Source organism: Lissotriton helveticus, chromosome 12 (assembly GCF_964261635.1).
Source record: "Lissotriton helveticus chromosome 12, aLisHel1.1, whole genome shotgun sequence".
NCBI classification, from domain to species: domain Eukaryota; kingdom Metazoa; phylum Chordata; class Amphibia; order Caudata; family Salamandridae; genus Lissotriton; species Lissotriton helveticus.
The window spans coordinates 764,178,796-764,202,112 of NC_136073.1; the positions used below are offsets into that span (position 1 = coordinate 764,178,796).

Consider the following 23,317-nt stretch of genomic DNA (forward strand, 5'->3'; position numbering starts at 1 on the left):
CTACTGATGTGTCATAGACTGTAACTGCAATCAGAAAGTTTAGGGTGGGTGGAGTTAATGGAGATAGTTGAAAACGGGGTAATCATACTGCAATATGAATAGTAGAGCACATGGCATAAAATATGTCTTAAGACTTGTAAATATGCTAGATTATTGTCGAGGTAAATATGTGTACTCGACAACAATAAAAGTAATGAAACAAATGTTTTACATGCAAAAACCAAGTGATTTGTAAACCCTGCACTACACATATATTCAGTAATATAACATGGCTGTGGCTTCACATCTGCACCTGATCACTCGTTGAAAAGATGAACAAAAATCCCATATGGCAGTCTGGATCAAAATTTGGCCATCCAGCTAAAATCTTCATGGCAGCATCCAGGCTGGAAAGGGTCTTACTACTTACCCTTACTTGAAAATAATGTATTACAGAGGTTCAAAAGAGGTACTAGGTTAACCAGTTTCAATCATTAACTGTTAACAAGTGATACATAACTTAGTTCCACCATAGCCGACCACTATCAATGTAACTCATTACTTTACACCACCCAACAAAATCCAAGAACACCTTGGATGTGAGCAATGGTAATTCCAGGACTTTAACAGGTTTCTGGGCTCCAATTACTCTAAAAGGCTATGCTAGTGCTGTTGCTTAATATAGAACATTTAACTTCTGAATCAAAACATCTAAAAACTCCTTTGCTTTCAAACAATATTTTACTGAGTATTTAACCATTATCAGCAAAATGCATTGATGATTTTAAAGCCTGTATGGCACTGTGCTACTGGTTCAACAGAATATAATAGAAAGAGCTCATTATATGCATATACAGCAGATTTGATGTGTAGTGATCAAAAGTTACAAATACAACCAAAAATCTTCAACAAGCTACTCAATAAGTACACAATACCTAGAACGTTATGCATCTAACACTTCTGATGCGATTTAACTGACTATCAGACACACATCACCACAAACCACTAATTACACAACACCTTAAGTACTACACTTATAATTTGTCCTCAGAAATACAGCAGTAAAAGCCAAATAATTGTCAGGGCTCAGCTTATTGATCATCACGTTTACACCATGCCAACATAGATAAATAGATTGTAAAACCGTGCCAATTAAACACACCACACTCATATGCAATACATCCCATTAACCCCTTCCATGCGCATGACGAGCTGAGCTCGTCATGAGTTGCGCCGCTCGCATGCTCATGACGAGCTTAGCTCGTCATGTAACGCGGTTTTTTTTAAAACGCCGCACAGCGCGAAAATCGCGGCCGCACGCATGCGGTTAAAGCCAATTCCTTGCTAGTAACACCTGTATACAAGCAAGCTGCATAGGCTTGGCAATGGACTAGGACCACAGAGTTTAATGAAAAACGAAAAAGACCTCTTGGCATACAAACCCAGTACTCACAAAAATGGGGCACTGTTCCGTCGGTGAGGGCGTTGCAAAAGTTACAAACACACCCCAAGCTAGGAAGGAAAAATGAATCCGAGATCCTCTAGACGGAGAAAAGTAAAGAACTAGGTTCGGTTCTAGGGCCCTCTCGGTGTACCTCATGGGGAGGGAGGGGAAGACATTCTTTGTCTCTTGTTGCCCTCACACACCCCGAAGGATGTCATGCTTCATTATCGGGTGTTGCTCCTCGTTGGGCAGTCGAAGCAATGCCCAACGGGTCCCCCGAAGGGTCGCTTTGGCGGAGATCTTTTAAGAGAACAGCCGTATGATGTGTGTGGGTATGTGGAGAGGGTCCTATTAAGTGTTTGTGCAAGTGAAAAAAATGTGAATAAAAATGGCTAGGGGAAACCCAAACGCTATGATTTTAATGATGAAAAACGGGTTCCCCTGTCATACTAAAAACCATATGAGGTTGTGGGTTACCGTGTGGGTATATTATGTACCCTAAGTAACGTGTGATTAGGTCAACATGTTTCGCGCTTGCTTGGTCAGGAACATCCAGTGCGCTTCGTCAGGACCAGTGTGAGTGTATAGGGGGGGAGAGAGAAGCTGTCCCCCTCTAGTTGGAGGTACACGCGGTGCTAGGCTCCTATTAGAGTACCGCAGTGAGCAGATAGTTTATCTTTCCTCCAGAAGAACCAGAAGAACCTTTAGTTTAACGGAGTAATGCTCCATGGGTTTGCGGCATAGGTTTATATTACCGTTGATTCACGGTGTTTTTGTTGATCAGCCAGTGCTTATGTGCACCTACCTTCCATACGCCGGCCCGGATCGGGGTGTGTTTGTAACTTATGCAACACACTCACCGACGGAACAGTGCCCCATTTTTGTGAGTGCAGATTGCGTTGGAGCACGGGCACTGGACCATAACAGCTCCTGGTCCCCCCCTCTCTTTTGTTTGACTCAGATACAAACCCAATATACAACACTACAAAGATATTTATCCGAAACAAACTATTTTTGATTACACATTAACCAACCTCAACCATTACTAAAACTAGACAATTAAACTCATCACCATTTCAACAACCATACACAGCCAAACAGAAAATCCCAGAAAACTACAAAATTGTCTCCAAATTTGTAAACTACCATGGTGTCATACTAACAGCAGAAGGGGCAGCTGGAGAGTTCTCTTTGCGATCCTTGGGAGGCTCTGTATGAGGAAGGCAAGACACCGTGACTCGGAGATATACGAAAGGCAATGCTTAATTTGTGTTGGTGCTTGCCGGTGCTTAGCGCCGGCATTTATTTCCCAGGGCCGGGTCTACATGTGATATCAGGTCACTACGGTCACACTGTCTCCCGGCAAAGAGCTGATATCACATGTAAATCTATTCCTGCATGGGTTCAGTGTTGCCTGATTGGGATTGGTGCGCAAGATATTTAAATTTGGAGGCACACAGACGGCACCCACCCACTGCCATAAACTGCACGGGTGAAGTGTCTGCCTCAGCATAACAGCAATAATAGTTGCTACTACTGACTAACTGAAAATGGCTTTTAAGCCCACCCCGTTCCTCCTTGTGTGCGTTGAATCGTCAAGTGTTGCCTTCCGAGTCGGACCAATGCAGAGCATGGCCCCACATTTCACTCCTCCAGCTTATTGCGCAGCTGTAGCGCTTTGTCGACTAAACAAGCAAGCAGCGTGTCTATCGCAGCAGCAGGACTCCGTTTTAAACCAAATTTCAGTAAGTAAGTAATGATAAATTTTTCTTAAAAGGCACTAACTGTAGAGCTAATTTTTTGGTATTTTGAAAATAAAAGCATTTTCGGAAAGGGAGTGGACAATGTTGGGGGTGGAGATGGCCCTCTCTACTTCTCTGAGTTTTGGAATGTCCACAATCCCGTCTCCCACTTAAATAGCCACAAAGTATTTAGTGAAGCCCACACTGTGTAGCGTTTCGCAAAAAGTGAAACAGCAGTGTCTGATTGGGATAGATAAAGAATTTCCCACTGACAAGCACAGAGTAGGTAAATTGTACACATTGTACATGGGGTTTTCTAACGCTAGAGCCTGCTGCTCGCGCCCTCTCTCGAGGTTAATTCGAAGAGTTGTGTACTCCTTTTGCTCCTAATGTACACAGCGCTCCGTTGTCTCTGATTGCTTTCCCCTCTGTCATCCAGAGGCCCCTGGGGAAATATGACGGCTTCCCTACAGCCAGCACCTCTGAAAAGCTAGAAGAGCTGGTAAAGAGTCAGCCAGGGTATTACACTTCCCGTCATACAACTCAGTACTGAAAATGGCATAAAGTGGAATCAAGAATATGCAGAATTTAGGGTCAGACTGGGTCAGAAAATATGCGCAGGCACCAAAGTAAAGGTTGCCCTCATTAGTGAATTAGTCAGCTAGAAAATAAACCAATGTATTCAAGTTGAGGCACCTTTGAATTTAAAAAGAGCGCTGTATAAGTACTTTTAAGATATGGAAGTCCTCGTTAATTTGAGTTTGCTGTAGATAATGTTTGGTTCAATACTAGGGAAATCAACAGGAAATACTAGCCCAGTAGACCATAAAACACGCCCACAAACAGGCCAAAAAAATGGCCCATACTTTGACCTGTCAGAGCAGCTCTTCACTACTTGATTGCCCTATAGGCCTGTCCGAGCCTGGCAGCCTTGGCATTCTGCATGCTGACATTTAGTAGCAGCAACCATTCTCTTCTTGGTAAAACTTTGAGCCCCAGCACTTATTCTTTTACAAATTAAGTACTGAAGAGAGGGGCGCGGTGGGAGTGAAAGCAAAGGCGTTCATAGCTTGCACTGGTGCCCAACGTGTGCAGCTGCGGGAGCTGTTACGTATGGCCGGGTGAGCTGTAGGATGTGACAGCGCCCGCTTTGTAGTCTAAGCTAGGCAGCTGTCCAGAGCCTGATCAGAGCCTGAACCGCCCAAATAGTCTTGGGCTTCACTTGCAAAAACGCTCCAGCAGAAGGAAAAATATCCAGGACATATGGATTTTTCTTCTGCTGGTATAGATGCAAATGGCATCATCCAACCCCATGATCAGAGAACCGTGGCTGACTTATTTCGCTAAGCGTTGGGGTGCACATGACTCTTCTATTTCTGTTGATACATCCTGTGTCTCTACCATGATTGTGCCTGCTGTACCCAAGATATCCACTATGTTAACCATGTCTGCTAAATCCATATCCGTTCGGAGCTTGGCAGCGGCACCTGCAGAAAGCTATATGGGGACTGTCACCGACACCAATGGTTATGTTTATACCAGGACAAGCCCCACAGGGGTTGTGAGCAGTGTTCCCTGGAAGCTACGCGGCTGGGCGCTGGCGCATATCAGTGCCCCCGACCGCGCACTGCTGTGTCTGTGGCGCGCACACACATCTGCGAGAGCATTCGCGCTACCGAAGCAGCGCGAAAAACCGGAATTTCTAACATGCCGAGGAAGAGGCATTTAGCAAGTGCTCCCTCCTCATTGTCTGCTTTTGTTTAAAGCATTCGTGTTAATCGCAGAGCCCATCACGAGCTGCGATTAACATGAATGCTTTAAACAAAAGCACACAATATGCCCTGCAGCCACACTCTGGAGATCAAAAGAAATGCAGCACCAAACACAGCGTGTGCTTTTAGACACACCTAAAAGCAAACACTGTGTTTGTAGACTTGCTACATTTCTTGTCTTAATAGAGCGGGTTGTTGGGTGTGATTCTGTGCCTTTCTTTTTTTTTTAAAGTTTTCGTGTTAATTGCAGCTCATGGACGCTGCCATTAACATGAAAACGTTAACAAAGGCACTCCACATCTGCGCTATTTTATGATAAGAAATGAAGGAAGCCTACAAACGCAGTATTTACCATTTCCCTAAATCAACCTCCTTTTGACACCTTTCACCCCTCTCTTCTTGTTGATCATGGTTTAGCACCTTTTTCGCCCCCTCCCGCAGACCCCTTCCATTTCTAATTGCGTGCGACCTGAGGCACTGAGGAATTCCAGCTCTGGATGTGGTTAATCACGAATAACCCTACCGGTTTGTTGCCTCTGACTTTCTGGTGTCCCCTGTAGTCTTCCTTCCTTGGCCGGTCTGCTGAGACCCGACCTGCATTCAATCCCCTTTACTTTTTTCCCCCATTACCCTCTATACCCCATTGATCTTGTTTTCTATGTTATTTAATGCTAAAGCAACGGATGTAATTGTGCAACACAGTTTTTTCCTTATTCTATGCCAAGCTTTTGTAACTAATGTAACTTTGTAACAGTGTTTAAACTCATGTAAAGCGCTCTGATACCCCCGGGTCTAGCTAGCGCTATATAAAACTCTTCAAATAAAAATAAACCATAAATAAAAATTTGCTTCCAGGTGCATCTGCTGAAGGGCAAACCACATAGCTGCTCAGGTTTCAGATTGCCATGTGTGACATTTTCATAATTTCAGAGTAATTATGAGCGACATGTTAACCAGTATGAGTGATACTTTCTAACAAGCAAAATCAAGCTATGAAGATGAGGGAAACATATAAATATGAAAAATTACATTCATTTAAGGATTGGGAAACTCTGAATCAACTGGTGCACAGCGTTAGGAATAATTGTTTACTGACTTCCATTTATCAGAGGCATGCCAATAACCCCCAGATGCATCACCCCAGATGCATCAAGAACCCATTTTGCTATTCCTTAATAGAGAAAAATAACGATTCGCTATCAAGGAATAGCAAAATGCAATGCATGAAGAAATCACTAAAAAAATAGCGATTTCTTAAAATTCCTTAATTGCGACTCGCAAATTGCGACTCGCAATTAAGGAATACCTCCCCATTCATTTCTATGGGCCTATAAGCCCATAGGAATGAATGGGAAGACATTCTCAATTTGCGAATCGCAATTAGCGAATCGCAAATTAGAACGCGATTTCAAGGTTGCAGGGGTGTCCAAAGGACACCCTGTTGCACCCCTAAAATTGATCTGTGCACATATGTTGCACACACACATGGCCTTAGGCCATGTGTGTGTGCAACATGAAACTTTGAAAAATGCACTTTAGTGCATTTTTCAAAGTTTTAGCAAATTACCATGAAGTTCAACTTCATGGTAATTTGCGAGCCCTATTAGCGAAATCGCTATTTTTTAAACTTTAATGCATTGCATTTAAGGAATCTCAATTTGAGATTCCTTAAATGCAAGTAATCGCAATTTTGCGATTTCCTAATTTGCGATTTTTGCATTTGGGATGATGCATCCCAAATGCAAAAATACCGGTCGCAAAGGGGCAGATTCTGAGAATCGGCCCCTTTGCGAGCGGATTCTAGCTTGCTGCATCTGGGCCTAAGTCATATACTTAGAATCATAAAAATATCAGAGAGCTCCTTTGGAATATATTAAATCAAGGCGTTTCACACATGTTCAGGAGCTGTTTTTTTCTCAGTTGTGTGTTGTTTTGAGGCTTGTGCTTCCAGCCTTTGCCAAACAGAGATTGTCAGCCTTTGTGGTGGGTCCCTCCTGCCCAGCAAAATCAGTAGAGCTTACGGTCTGGGCCTCTCTGACGAAATGTGAGTTACCTGCCAACAGGGAACCAATGTCAGAGAGGCACCAACAACATGAAACACTCAGTTACACACATTACGGGGTGCCAGTTGAGCCACCTTTGTCACCTTCTGAGCACCAGGAGGCAACGCAGCCTGCAGCTGCCTGATCGTGCTCTGCCACTTAAAGGCTAAATACTTTAACTTAATTAGGCCGCGGCCGCAGATGGGAGTCAATTCAGACTGAGGTGGTGGTGCCGCTCCATTGGAGGCAGTGATGCAGACTCTGCCAAGGCTGGCCAGGAGGCTGAAGGTACTGGCAGGCTCAGGCCTGAGCCACTGCAGCTGCAGCAATTCAGGTTTACCTCCGGTCCCCAGCCCGCCCCCAGTGTCGTAGAGGATGGACAATGAGTCCCACAACTCACAGGCAGTCATAACCATGCCGCGATCTCCAAATCATTAGCCATATCACACTGTGCAATTAGCGGGGCACTCTGCAATAGCCGCATGCCTGTTTTGCCATATTTGCACACAAGCTTGAATACATACCTCCTGCCAGCACCCAATGAGCACCATAATACAAGCCGGCAGTCTGGCAAGCGCCTGAGGTAAGAAGGGGGGGCACACAAACAAAGGGGGAATGTCAGGGGGATGAAGGGGGACATCAGACAAACGTGTGTGATGTACCTCAGACAGCAGGCTCCGCAGCTCCGTCTCCCGTGGCACTGCAGTATTCGTTCTCCGGTGCAGTTCCTGAATTTAATGCAGGACTGTATAGGCGACGGGAGATGAGCACTGCCAAAGACGCGGCACGTAGCAGGGCTAAAGGGCTGCTTAGCGGTGGGGCTGTTGAGGCTGCCACTGCACCAGTGTCTCTCACTCCTCTCGGTCTTCCTTGGCTGCAGCAATGTAGCTGCCAAGGTTTCAAATTGACATGTGAGACGGTTTCAAACCTGCCTTAACAACATTTACTTGGATCTGTTTGTGAGAAAATGCACCGTCTTTTCACTTTTTTAAGCAAGTTTGGAGTGATATTTGGCGCTGCACCCACACGCGCGGTCTGGTTACTGGTGCACATAGCCTTGGTTGCGGCGCACATAGACCTTACACTGCCGCACACAGAGGAAAAATATTAGAGGGAACATTGGTTGTGAGTATTGCAGTATTGATGGAACCTGGCACCAGGGCGGGTACTAGGCTAGTGACACTGGGAGAGTCTCACCCGATTGCTTGATTGGAGGGGCTTGCAGTAGTGCAGAGTCTCATGAGAATTGAGAGACTGGATGCTTTCTTCTCACTCTCAGACCAGTCAGTGACTGGTAGCCTGCTCACATCTAATTCAGGCTCCGACGGTGAAGGCGACTTGACTGCGAGAGCTAAATCACACGCCCCCCCTGGGTCCTTGAAAGATTGAGCTACTTCAGCTGCAGGTGGATAATAATATTGCCGTCAGCGCGCAACTAACAATCACACCCTCAGTAAAGTAAAAAGTCCACATTTGTAAAGCGCACAATCACCCGTAAGGGTCTCTAGGCGCTGGGGGGCCGTCGGGAAGATTAAGCGAGCTATTGCCCAGAGTCACATGGTGCTGGGCTAACCTGCCGCCGGGGATCGAACCGTGGTCCCCAGATTCCAGCGTCAGTCGCCCTGGCCGCGGCGCCACACCTCTCCCACACTCAGTGAGAGCAATAGGGAAGGCATGGTCAAGCACTTAGGAGTAGCAGCAGGGGACCCTAGCTCCCCTACCCTTGTCTCCATCTATAATCTGCTCCAACTCCATCAGGAGGAGTACAACAAAGACTCATTGGCTCTGTAGACCTCCTATCTAAAAACTTGTGGTACTGCGAAAAATTTGGACATTCCCCGTGGTCGCCATAATAACAGTCTCAGACTGTAAACCTGAAGGAGCCTGCACAAGGGATCAAATATCAAATAAAACAATATGATGGCAAATTGCAGGCCAGGTCACAGAAAAAATTGAAGATGTGGAATATAGGATGTGATGCAATAACCTTCAAGTAATGGGGATACCGGAAGGGCATTCAGATGATGACCCCCTCCCTGATGCTACATTGTCTTATCTTTTCCAGCAGTCCTTCCCACAACAACGATTGGAACATTGACTGCCAGGCTCAAAGGGCCCAAAAATTCCTATTCCCCAAGACGAATAAAGGCAGGGCTGCTAATTTCTCACAGCTATTTTAATATGCCAGAGGAACTTTTTGTTATATGTCAGCTGATCCATCCGAAAAAGCTGTTGAAAGACAGAGAAAGTGAAATTCTTTGTCAGGTAAGATTTCCACAGCGAGACAGTAGAACGTCAATGGTGTCGCTGTGAAACTATTTTATAATTTCAGAAGCTGGGGGCCATTGTCTCCTTAATGGAACCTGCTAATCTTAAGATCTGCTTAAAGGACCAAACGACTTACTGCCAAGATCCCATAAAGGCACAAGTCTTGTTAAGGCAGTGGGGTGAATGTAACACAAATTTACCCGTTTACTATTACTTGATGGACTGTCATAGGCTGCCTCTGAATGCATGGTACGTTTCCTTGTTTTTTCTACAAAGCGATAGAAAAGGGAAGGACGGGGAGGAGGGAATTTGCAACTGAAATTCAGTTTTTCTACTTCTTAATTATGCTCAGCAGTATCTGGGTAGACCTTGGGACAGCACTGGCCTTTGTTTATGGACAAATGTTTTGTTTTCTATCTTTGAGCCTATTCTTATGTATTATGCAGAGCCCCGCCCCCCCCCAAAGAGGTGGGACTTGTAGTCAGCTTGGTTGCGTAGTCCGAGGGGGAAGGCAATGTGTTCCCACACTGAAGGTCACAAGCCATCCTCCGCTGCAGGGCATGAATGAATGGGCTTGGGTCTGGGTGGCAGGGGCGAAGGGGCAGGCAGGTGTGGGGGAGTGGGGAGCTGAGAGGGTGAGGGGATGCAAAAGTTGGATAATTCTGGTGTTGCTATGCGGTCACATGGGGTTAAAAATATGAGATACATCATTAATAGAGGCTACGTAAGCAGAGAAGTTGCAAAGCTTCATCAGGAAAACATGCGTAGGAACAATAGTAGATTCTTACCCAATGATAATATTGAAGGTGGTCGCTTCCACGGGATTCAGATTCTCAGTTGGAACATAAATGGTGCCGCTACAAATGCTAGATGTATCAGACCTTTTTTGTATTGTACTTTCAAACCTCACCTTTTATCAAACCTCATCTTCTCTGTAACCTATTTTACTAATATAAGCCGAATGGTTTAGGCTACCATATTCTGGTTGCATCAGGGATTGATACTCCTAAGAGGGGGTTGACATTGCACTCCAAGAGTCAGGAGTGGGCTGCTCATCGCGTTAAGCTTGATAAAGAGGAGAGTACAGCTAATTTCATGTATATGAAACAATAATATACAGCTAACACTATGCCTTTCCGTCCCGAACATTGATGAACCTACAATGTTTATTCTTCTCCTCGGAGAGCTTAGCTGTGGTCAGACCCAGTTTTGTGCGGGTACTTTAATCTGACCATATACCCCAGGGTAGATTCAACTGCATCCGCAGACACCAATCTGTGGTGCATGAAAAAGACCAGGGCAGCCATTCAACCGATTCTCGCAACACATGGCCTCTGGGTTGTCTGGCAGAATTGTCAAGGAGTGAACCTAAGGTTTACCTTTCATTCTATCCCACATGGTATATCCTCTCATCTAAACATATTCATGGGTAGTAATAACCTTTACCTATTAGGTCTATTTGACTAAATCCTAGAATTATTTGCTATCTCAATTCCCCATCATTAGTCATTAAGGCAAGTCAAAGGGCTCACACACAATCTCCTCGCTGATGAACCTTTTATCGCGAACTATTGCTGGACTCTACATATGTCTATTTCATGAGGCCCTATCTTTGCGAATTTATTAGCATCAATAGAGGCTCGCTCCACTACTTCAATTATGGTCTGGGATGCCTGGACAGCCTTTGTGCAGGGCCAGACTACCAGTTTCATCATTTGCAAATAAAAAGATGAGCGGGCTAAGAAGAGGGGGTATGGAAGTGGTTCACTAGACTGGAATACTCCATATGTTATGAGCACTAGAGTGGCAAAGACTGTATTTAAGAGATATTTGGATTTATGACAATGCTGCAGGTCAGGCTTAGGAAGATAATCTGGGATAGGGCATGTGCTAAATATCGGCGAAGCGTTTATCATGCTTCAAGAACAGCGAGGAACTGGAGCACTTATTGGCCTTCCAACTTAAGGAAAAAATCAATAAACATTGAATATCAGGCATAAACTATGGTAATGTTGTTACAAGTTGAATGTTGCTTATTGGGCAAGACATTTAATCAGCTTACAACATACCATAGGGCCAGGCTAGATAGTAACATAACCACAACAGAAACGGATATGGATATCTCACATCTAGCAATGGCCAAAGCAGTGGGCCCTGACTCCATCTTGTCAGAATTTTATAAACATATTCTGACCTCTCTCTTTTGTGACAAGAAGAATAAGGACACGCTCAACTGTTGATCATATCGCTCTATTTCTCTAATTAACTGACTCCAAAATCTATTCTACTGTCTTATCTAATCGACTTGCAGGTGTCATAACTTTACTTGACCCAATGCAACATGGGATTGTTCATTCACTGAAAACTATTTCCCATATTAATGTAGCCATAACTGCTCTGCACGTGACGGGGAGCAAATAGAACGTCTAGCTGGGATGATATTGATGGATGAAAAAACAAATATTTCACAGTGTCCTGGCAGTATCTGTGCATAGTGATGTCCTTTATAGGATTTGGCTCAGGGTTTCCTCGCTAGGAGCAAAACACTCTACCCCTCTTTAGCTGTAAGGATCACGTGTATGGGGATGTTGTATGCGCTTATTTACATCTACCGGGGCACTAGACAAGGACGTGCCTTGTCTCGGTCATTTGCTCTGTATCTTGATCCATGTATTCAGGCTCTTAACCAACTTCTGTTATCCCACCATTGTGACAGCATACAGGCGAAGCCAATCTTCTGGCATCCGCCGATAATATTGCCATCCTCACCACTTCTCCAGCAAAGGTACTGCAGGCAATTCAGGATGCTGCTGATCATTTTCGGCAAATGATAGAGTACAAAAAGAATATGGATAATACCAAGATTATAGCGAATAGGGACCCTGATCAACCCAACTCTCACTATGCAACGTCAACTCTATACCCGGCAGTGAAAAGCTCTTAATATGGAAACTAATATATCTTTGAATTACGGAGTACTTCATATGGAATCCCAAACTTTGATAAGTGGAATAGATTACATGTCGGCTTAATAGGTAGATGAAATAAAATTAAGATTGTCATTCTGCCTCACTGCCGTAACTTATTTGGGTCTATTCCCCTGTACCTTCACAAGTGCTTTTTCAAAAGAGTTGAGATTAGCTGGCAAAAATGTATATGCATTACAAGAAACCCAGATGCACTGTAAAGACTCTTCAATTACCACGCAATGGAGGGGGCGGAGTTGCCCTCCGATCATTGGGGAGCTATTTTTGGCAGCTTTTATGCTTGGATTGTTTGACATAATTGAGAAGGGCACGTGGAAACTTGTCAGGTTATTCCCAGAGTACCCGAGATATTCTCACCTAGTAATACTAAGCACAGGTCTTATTTACACAGCTTACTTCACGCACACACGCTTCAAGGCTCTTTTAGTCTATCACAAGGTGCAGCTGGATATCTAGTCTATATGCCACATACCACGGTTTCATCGTTACACCTCGATTGGAAATAATTCTAGCCTCCCGCTTCTCTTCAAGATGCCTACTTATTGTGCTGCCGTTGGGGAATCTGTGGTCCCTTGGCCAATTATTTATTAATGGTAATCTTCGCTCCTTGTCGGATAACAGCAGTAAACATCAGTTTCCTCTCATAGGCTTTCTTTGCTACTTACAGCTAAGGGAATTCCAGTCACATTCTATCCCAACTAAATATTAAGAGTACTCTTAATATATCTCTGCTCATGACCCATGCCTTTAAAACTCTGCATGATTTAGATTATATTCCGAATAAATTGTTTAAGTGGGGCCCAAGAGAAATGTCGTACGGGTTCTGGTGCTGTGTATCTGAGGCTGAGAGTACATATTTTCGCAATCTGTGGCATCATTACTCAATATTTGCATATGGTCTTTAAATTCATCAATCGACTTTTTAAGATTAAGGTCAGCTTTGATACTACTTGGTCTTGTACCATGTTTTCCGCATGATGGGGGGGGCTTTCTTCTTTGCTATAACATCTGCTACGCTAGCAATTGCTTCTGCTTGGCTACAGAAGAAAGCCCAGGCCCTGTATCAGGGTGGCAGGAGTTGTATCCCTTTGTGGGCTGAAACATAATATCCCTAATCGCTGTAAGCTGTGCAGAATGTGGGAGCCAGTCAGGTGGGGCGTACTTGATTTCAGACCTGGAGGCGGCCTTGAATTAGGAGAAAGTTAAGCTATTTAACGTATTTTTGCCCAATTTTTTTAATGCTTCTTCTGTACGAACTAATGAGCTGCATTTAATGGACTTTACCTACTTAGGCATGATTGATTATTGTAACAACTATCGCACTTTATCTGCTTTTGATGTCTGTTATATATGGTTTTATATAATGATTTGTAGCTGTTCAATATTTAAAAAAATGTAAAAAGAGAGAATAGTAGGTGCCTTTTGGTAATTTGTTTTGAAACCCACCACCATTGCAAATACCAGTGCTGGAGCATCGCTTAGTAGCAGACAGAACGACAAGACAGCTGTCCCCTAGAGACGCTTTGTGAAATGATAAAACCTAAATCAAAAAGTATAGCTAAAAACGAATCACTGAGGAAAGCAGCATATAGCATAAACTGGTGTGGGAAAAACAAGTATAGCTATGGGGAATTACATTGACTAAAGTATATATTTCTCAGTCAAACAAGCACTAACAAGTCAAGAGGTCTGGCCTTGACAAGCTGCTGCAATGTATTTTTTTAAACATATGCCACAGAAATACAGAAAAAAAAACAATCCACCCACTAAATGTGGCAGCTATATGATAGCAAAATGTTTAAAAAAGAAGAAAAATGGACAAGATAGTACAATTCTCATTAGAAAAGAAAATGTACTAAAAGTTTTGAATTAATGTAACCTGGAGACAGTTTACCATACAAGAATGGCGAGAACAAATCCAAGAATAATAAAGACAGTATAGAAACAAACTAAATCTATTAGGTGACTATTAGCCTACCACCTTAGCTTTGAAGTGCACTTCATTTTATGTGAGTGCACATGTGATCAGGAAAAATGCAATCATTCGCTGTGGGGAGGGGGGGCAGCTGGTAAAATTGGCTGATCTATTGACATTTGTTGTGCGCTGCAGTGGGTGGAAGCAAAATGCGAATGGTAGTTGTACAAAACAGCAGATGAGGAGGCCTGACCCAAAGCACTTCTATTTATGTCTTTTTCGTTTATGACATTTTATTTTATTTTTTGAGGAAGCCTAAACTGCTAAGCAGCCTCCATCCAAGATGTAAAAGGTGGTTATCATCATCATAGCCCTGAGAGAAACACACAGCACACTCCCTCGAGAAGAAGGAGCTTTAGTTGGCAGGAAGTAAAAACCTGTTTGTCAACATAGCAAATGACCTAAAGCATTCAGCATCATTCTAGGAAAAGAGATTCCCATGGATTTTTAGGTCCGGCTTGACAGTCGCTTAAAGAAGCACTACCAAGAGAGGCTTTGGCTTCACCCACATTCATTCACCTTGGTTGCAGTATTTGATTGGGCACACTGTGGACTCCAACTGAAATAAGAGGAACTTTACTATAGTTTTTTTTCTTAGGGACAGCTTATACTCAATAGAACAAGACTAGGTTGGTTATTGGGACAAGCCACAGGCCTAATCTGTTTATTCTGAAAAGGAATAAAGTCAGTAGACCTGACACTTACTGTCAAAAATGCATATCAAAGCCAGTAGGCTTTTAATGATTGTTTCGTATTACACTGAGTTTAAGCCTACAGGACGGTATTGTGTTAGATAGAATCTCAGACTGCTGCAGGAGATGAGAATTTTGATGTTGTTACCCCCTTGCACCTAAAGGCTGAGGGTAAAAAAAAAAAAGTTTTACTTTGACAATCCTGGTTAACAGCGTAGGTGAGGCTGTACATTGTTTTACAGACTCTTATTCTGTACATTTGTAATGTTGTGACTGAATGCTTCCTGGATGTCCTGTAGGAAAACACTCAGTTCAGTAGCCCTGAGTTCGACAGTGGGACAAGTCAATTATAAAAGTTAATGGCGGGACTGGGTTATTTAGAAAAGGTATGAGCGATATAGGTTTGATCAGTTTGTTGTGAAAGGTTACAAAGTCGGCAGCCACGCTTATTTATTGTAAGAACATATGATAAAGCCAATAAGCATTTAAAAGCGGATTGTTATTACACTGTGCTAAAGCTTACATACAATTCTATTGTTCTGATACCTGGAATATCACAGATTACTGTAGCAGGCAATGGTTTTGGCACTGGTCGGCCTTGCTGTCAAACCCTGGGTATAGAAGATTTTCCTCTTTCATCATCTTTGATAAGTCCTATCAGAAGGGTAAATATATACTTTCATCAACTTTATTTTTGTATATATTTGTAATTTTAAGACTATCTCTGATGGTTGTGGAAATTCTTAAGAGCAATACAATAGGCCAGAGTTAAAGTTCTTAACAAGCCGATGTAAAAGGCTATAGGCTTGATTGGTTTACTGGGCAAAGGTATGACAATTTTATATGGTGTTAAGGGGTTAACAAATTTATATTGGTAATTTGTGACATGGAATATCATATTACTACACTAGGCAGAGGGTTTGGATATACCCAAAACAAACACCCAGCTAGAGAATTTGCAGTGTAGCGATCCTTGATGGCCACCATTTTCTTGCACTGAATCTCACAATTTACAGTAGTAGGTAAGGGTTTTGGCTTTGTTTACTAGGTCACTCAAGACACTGGAGGAAGAGGAATTTCACTGTTAGAATCATTTTTAGGTCCCTTACACGGGTTTGTATATTGGTGTCCTAACTGTAATGTATTACATATTTATATTTAGAGGGCCTGGTTTGAAAGCGTAAAAACATGTAGCTCAGCAGTGCTGAAACAACAGTGCTAACTAACTACACTATGCATTTCGCAAGATCATCTGGCCATTCCAGTTGATTTTGCGGTCACTCTGATTGAAATCTACTCGCACTGCAGCCCTCTGACTGCTCACGACCGCCCGTGTTAGAAAATCTTGCTTGGGGATGCCAAATCTTGTTTGCACTCCCCAAGCGAGATTTGGCATTCCTGTCATGAAGCGATTGACGTAATTTGGCCGGAACTCCTCATTAAAGAGTAACGTGGAGTGACAAAAATTCCGTGGGCGAAATTAAACATTCCACCCACTGCTATTAAAATGCACCATGTTCATAATTTTGCTAAACTTTAGGGTCCGGCAAAAGGCAACAAAAATCTGGGGAGACCATACAGAAAAGGTGGATGTCGAACAACTGTGCATAAAAGACAGGTCATTTTCCTTTCTTCATGTAAAAGGTTAACTAACATTAACTTGTCTCATTCAATACTTTTGTAGCCAGCCAAGTAAAGGCTATACAAGCGCAATAACATATGCATGGTCACTGAGGGGGTAGCCCAACAAATGGAAAATCCTGCAAAGAACTCAGAGTAGCTATATCATACAGTTGAAAATTGTATCACTCCCTATAGCACCAGCCACTAAGGTAAGCCACAAAGAAACTTAACACCTGCATGCATCCAACAGTTAAGCCACATTGGCCACACTACAAATCTTCTAATAATAAATAATCCTAAAAAGGCAGGTTCACAGATGACACAATAAACAATCTTCACCAACATAATGCATTAGACCACATTAACAACATCTTTCAGACACCAAAAATAAAAAAATATATAGCCCACTGTCACATCTCCCTGCACTAGATACAGGAAAGTAAGAAACAAAAGATCACACAAAACATCCCACAAATCCAACACAACCCAGAATTACCACATAGCCAGCAACACCACACACAAATAAATAACTACTGAGCAATAGGTCTTACATCGCTACAACATTTAAGCAAATGCAAATGGCCTCATGCACAACCTCACTACACACTGAATCAAACTTTGGCTCAATGAATAAGACAAGCCAACTGTATTGCTAGTTCACATACTTAATCTAGCCGAGGACATAAGAGCACCTGTGGCTGAGAAAATAACACAGTCTTGCATCAGGCAATAGGCATATCTACTAACCTTTATGTAGCACAGACTAGTGGTAGAGACCCTCAGCCTCCTGCCCTATGCATCATATGCATACAGCCACATAAAACATAGCCATGCATTCTAAGAAGACCAGAACACAACCCAAAAGCATATCTTTACAGGCTGAATCAGCAATGTTTGGACAATGCTGTGAAGCTACTCGAACGCTGAATGTGTAACAATGGCACACCAATGACAGATTATCCCTCATACAAACACAACAACATATCATATGAGAGATTCCATTGCCACAGGAATTAAGCAACTGTGCAGTTGCTGCGTTATCCACACTTATTTTTCACATATTCCAAAACACGGTACATCATTAGTAAACTTCAACCCAAAAAATAATAATTTAAACTTTTGCATCTTGCTCCAGGGGATCAAACCTTACTAAAAAGAAGCGTGCCCTGTGTGGCTTGGAGCACTGCGACATTTTGCAAAGATTTATTGATCACCTTTAATTTGTTTATTGTTGTATTTTGTGTTAAAATGGTTCCAATTACTTAAACGACTGCGCCAAACATCGTTACCATCCTGAGTGAATTCACTGGAAACACGCTTCTGTCAGCAGCATGAAAAAGATCCTGACATACTTCTAAGTAATTTAAATTGGGCGAAATAAGGATTCCATTTTTGTCATGAAAATGTTCTAACTAATTTTTAAGCAAATTCATATTACCTTACGGATAACTTTTTTTGGGGTAACCTTTATAAGATTAATCAAATTGGGATAACTTTTTATATCAAGGTACATTAAAATACCAAAACAGTGAGCTAGCAGTACCAGAAGGTGTTCTGCAAATTGTAGCATGCTTTGCGTTTTTTGCCAATTTAACTTCCACCGTCGCATAATTTGGTCCGCAGATACAGTACAACACGTGGCCTTAAGCATAGATGCCTAGGTACTGGTATTTTGAAATCTGGAAATCAGTTGTACTAGTTAACAGTAAGGGAATACATGTGCCTGGCTAAAAACAAAAAACAAACAAGACAAACTTCACCTACAGATAATTAACAGATTATACAAGTCAGCTATCAAAAATGCAAAGAAAAAGTACTATTCAGACAGAATTCATAATGCTAAGTGTGCAAATAAAGAATTCTATGAAATACTCAATGAATTTCGTAAACCAAATTGCCTAGAAGGAACTCATCCTGTTACTCAAGATTTCACTGACAAACTGGCAAATCAATACACGGACAAAGCAGACACGTTGGACTCTAACTTAAAACAGAGACAGAGCACAATCACTGACCCATTTACAAAACAACAATACAAGAATACTCCAACTCAGCCTCTCCGTTCTTTCCAACGGATTTCACACAATGAATTTATGGACCTGGTCAAAGCAAGTTGGCCTGTCGGCAACCCTTCTAAACCTTGTCCACCACAAACCTTCAAGAGTATTCTTCAGACAACCTCTGCTGCCACTGCAGTAAAAAAAAAAAATAATCAAAAATTCCTTAACTACCGGAATAGTTCAAGAAGAACTCAAAAAGTCATACAGAAGCCCTTTCCTGAAGAAAACAAAACTTGGACCCGCTGAATCCTGACAACTACAGACCCATTACTAATGGACCTTTCCTGGGCAAACTGATAGACAGAGCAGCGTTCGCCCAGATGTCACAATTCATTGAAGAGAATGCCATACTTTCGGACTTCCAAATAGGATTTTGGCTGGAAAGAGGCACAGAATCTGCCCTACTTGCATTCTGGGATGACCTGAAGAACACAGTTGACCGCAACGGGTTGGCTGCGCTACTCCTCTTGGACCTCTCGGCTGCCTTTGACACTGTTGACCATGACACTTTAATACAAAGACTCTACGAAGAACGGCATAGAGGGGACTCCTTTCGACTGGATCACGTCCTATTTTTGATACAGAACTAATGTCATCCATACCCCACCTTTCTCGTCCAAACCGTACTCCACAAAAGCTGGAGTCCCTCAAGGCTCTATCATCTCGCCCATGCTTTTCAACATCTACATGAAATCATTACCGGTACTGATCAATCAATTTCAACTCACGTGCTATAACTATGCAGATGACACGCAAATACTCCTTCAACTGGCATGCACCAAAGACATTAGAAACTCACCAATTTTCAGTTGTCTCAGAGCTGTGGATCAATGGATGACTTGGAGCCATCTCAAATTGAATGCTTCCAAAACGGAAATACTCACGTGTGACGACTGGAAACATTATGACCCGTTTGCCGCCTGGCCTGATAAACTGGGATCACCGGCTAAAGTATCAAAGGAAGTAATAAACGTTGGAATTCCCATGGAGTCCAAGCTGTCAATGAATGCCCAAGTGGACAAACTAGCAAGATCAAGCTTTGTTACTATAAAAACTCTGCAACAAACTCTCCCCATTTGGGATACCCACACAAGGTCCAAGTTACCATCTCCCTTGTGCTGACCAAACTTGTTTATGCCAATAGCCTCTACCACAGATCACCATTAACGACTACGAAAAGACTACAACAGATTCAGAACTCAGCTGCCAGACTACTCTTGCATATCAAACATCTCCCCTGCCTTCAAAGCCCTGTATTGGTTACTGGTTGCCAGAAGATCCACCTTCAAGCTGCTTTGTATCACCCACAAAGCCATACATAGAATGGGACTGCTCTTCATTAGGAATTAAGGGCCATATGTATGAAACGTTGGTTTTGCGATTCTCAAATAGCGATATTTGCGAATCGCTATTTGAGAATCGCAAAACGCTATGCATGTAGGATTTGCAAATAATTTTGTGAATCCTACATATTCCTTAATTGCAATTCGCAATTCGCAATTAAGGAATACCTCCCCATTCATTCCTGTGGGCCTAGAGCCCATAGGAATGAATGGGAAGACATTCTCAATTTGCGATTCTCAGTTAGAGAATCGCAAATTGAGAATGCAATTTCTAAAGGGTGCCAGGGTGTCAAAAGGACACCCTGTTGCATCCCTGAAATGTGCATGTGTGCACATGTGGCACACACATGCCCTAAGGGCATGTATGTGCTCCACATGGCACTTTGAAAAATGCAAAAAAGTGCCTTTTTTTGTGGCCCAATTGCACTTTTTCTGGACCTCTTACATTGCATTTAAGGAATCGCAATTTGCGATTCCTTAAATGCAATAGCAAAATAGGTAATCGCAAATTTGCGATTCCTTATTTTGCGAGGCTGTTTTCAGTCATACACCCCACTTAGCTAAATTGCGATCACAAACACCAAAATTCTGAGAATTTCGGTGTTTGCAATCGCAATTTTGAATGATACATATGGCCCAAAATCACCAAACACACTCATAATAGCAACCTCCGCTCCAGAGTGGCACTGCGTCTAAAAATCTCAAGACACAAGAGTAAAATCATGGGTGGCACATCCTTCTCTGTTCAAGCAGCCAAAATATGGAACTCTTCACCCCCCAAAATAATATCCACCGACCACCACCTTATCTTCAGAAAACTACTCCAGAATTGGGTCTTCCCAACATATGCACCACACGCAAACAGAAATATACAGCATATCCCTCTGTATATGAGCATTTATCTGTACTATAGATATGTGCCTATATATGTGATTTACTTTGTATTAACATGCAGAATAATTATGTTAAAAAAATATTTTTTTTTCAAGTACAACACTTTAAAACCAGGGTTCATCGAATGTATCTTTAATCTACTTATAGTTACTTCCATTATGCATCTTATACCTTCCATATACTTGGATCTATATATTTATTACTTTCCTACAACAACAAAAATATATGCACTACCCTATTTCTCACCCTATATCTCTATCAATATCTTTAATCTACATATACTTACTTCCTTTATGCATCTATAAACTTTCCATGTACTTATGGATCTATATATTTATTACTTTCTTCTAATTCGGCATATCCAATGCACTACCCTATTTTCACCCTATACCTCTCTCAATATATCTTCTACTTCAACTCTCTGACTCATCTCAAACCTCTTTCTACAACTCTTTCCAATGCACTAGCCTTTTTCTCACCCTATACACCTTATCAATATATCCGCTACCTCCACTCTCATTCGTCCCAAACCCCATTCCACTACTATGATCCCAAAAAACAAGCCTTTCTAAACTCTTCACCTGACTTGTCCCCTCCACATCCCTTTTTACTCATCCCAACCCTCCCACTACTGCTATGACCCCCCCTAAAATATTTGGCTAAAACATTCACACTCCTATATCTTCACTATCCTTTTCAATCAAAATAACTGACTAACATGTCCACTTCTCAAATTTCGCTGTACTAATTCACCACTAATCCTTCATGGCTTCCGGAGTATAGTGCTACTCGCCAAAAAAGCACTTCAACAATCCATTAGGGGTAACAAGCGCTAGATACATACATATATATATATATATATACATACATACATACATACACACACACACAAACCTTTGTCCCTCTTCTATCCCTCTGCTACCCTTCTCAATCCAAATAACTGACTAATATCCACCACTGAAATTACTTTCATATTTCACTATACTAATTCAACATTAATCCTTAAGGGGTCAGAGAAGCCTGCTACTCGCCGAAAAAGCGCCTCTACGCCTCGACAGGGGTAGTAAGCACTATATAAATGCAAATACAATATCAATGAACTAAGGTGGTGTAACGGGTTATATACAGGTTAAGCAAACCCACACTTTTACCCAAAGGGGTCTATCAAGCAAAATGACCTGCTTTAGTCTTCAGATGAAGCAACATTCCCTTATATAACTCTAACCCTAGTGGGGTCACAAACACGTGCACAGTTCTGAATAAGGTATTCAAACTGAAGACAATGCATTTAGATTGGATTAGCGTTAACAATGACCACAGCCACGCAAAACAAAAAATATAAATTCAGGGTATGCACCACGGAGCTCATAGGTTGAGAAAAGCCAAAAGCCCCACGTGACAAGCCACGCGGTTGTAGCTGTCAGTTTTTAGCACTACAAGGACCACCGTAATATTATGCGCGTGTTCGTAAATGGCAAAATACATTCGCTATTACAAAAGGGCCATATCTTACAAGAACTTTACATGGTAATTCATCATTACAGAGTATTTAGTACAAAAACCATTATCAAGCTCGAATTAACAAAGCAGAAATGCAGCAAACTAAGAGCCTCGCCCTTAAATGCGCTTTCCACTTTGGCGTTATGTACTGGCTTCGTCTACCCTACAAACCTCCAAGCATCCTCATGCTGCAGGATGCAGTGCTCTTAACAGCAAACAACAGAAAAGGAGCAAAGACATCACACGCCACTAAACATATAGGGCCCCAAAAACTCCTATTCAATTTGAAACATGTAAACAAACAGCAATCGGGTGTCCTAGGCAAAATGCTTCAAAGACAGCATAATTTTTTCATCGCTAGCCGCAACCAAAACGAAACTGCGGATGCAAAATTGTGTTGTCCATTACCGAAAGCTCCCTGGGTCTTTCCAGCAGTGACAAGGTGTGCGGAACCTGAACGGATACCCTCAGCCTCCCCTGCATATCTCTTACCGGTAGAGTCGCTTGGTGTGCAGTGCCTTAGCCTCGGGCTCACTCTCTGCCCCCTGACTCATGGCGGGGCTTTCCCCCTTCTTTGGGAACTCCTTTCACACGGCGCTCAGGCTGCACGGGCCGTCCAGACTCTGGCAGCCGCCCTCCCCCGTCTCCAACAACCGGACCTCCGCCATCACTGCCGCCTTCGAAACACCGCGAGAATCCAGTGTTGCCAGGTCTGAAATGTAAAACAAGGGCAACTTCCCTCGAAAAGAACCCACACAACAAGCCGATGTAGTCTGAATCACAACAGTAGTCAGTAGTAGTCTTCAAAAGGGGATTAAAATACAGAGGTGAACGAAAAGCCCCAACCACAGCGTCAACAATTGCATATTATTTAGCTAACGTCTGTCTCTTGTCGTGCAGCAGTTTACAGCCTGGCTTTATTGTTTTGATAACTTTGTAAAAATAATTATTTTCATTTTGCTTTATTATGATATTAAATGCGACGAACTTGAATTA

At 42.5% G+C, this 23,317-nt stretch overlaps 1 protein-coding gene across 1 annotated transcript in view; it reads right to left on the reverse strand.

Annotated features, from left to right (window-relative positions):
- Window positions 1-23,063, reverse strand: part of SMG5 (SMG5 nonsense mediated mRNA decay factor) — a 397,003-nt gene extending 373,940 nt beyond the window's left edge. Inside the window, exon 1 of the mRNA XM_078669528.1 lies at window positions 22,814-23,063. Coding sequence (XP_078525654.1) covers window positions 22,814-22,875 — 62 coding nt within the window. The 5' untranslated portion in view covers window positions 22,876-23,063. The remainder of the gene's footprint in view (window positions 1-22,813) is intronic.
- Between the last annotated feature and the right edge of the window lie 254 nt (window positions 23,064-23,317).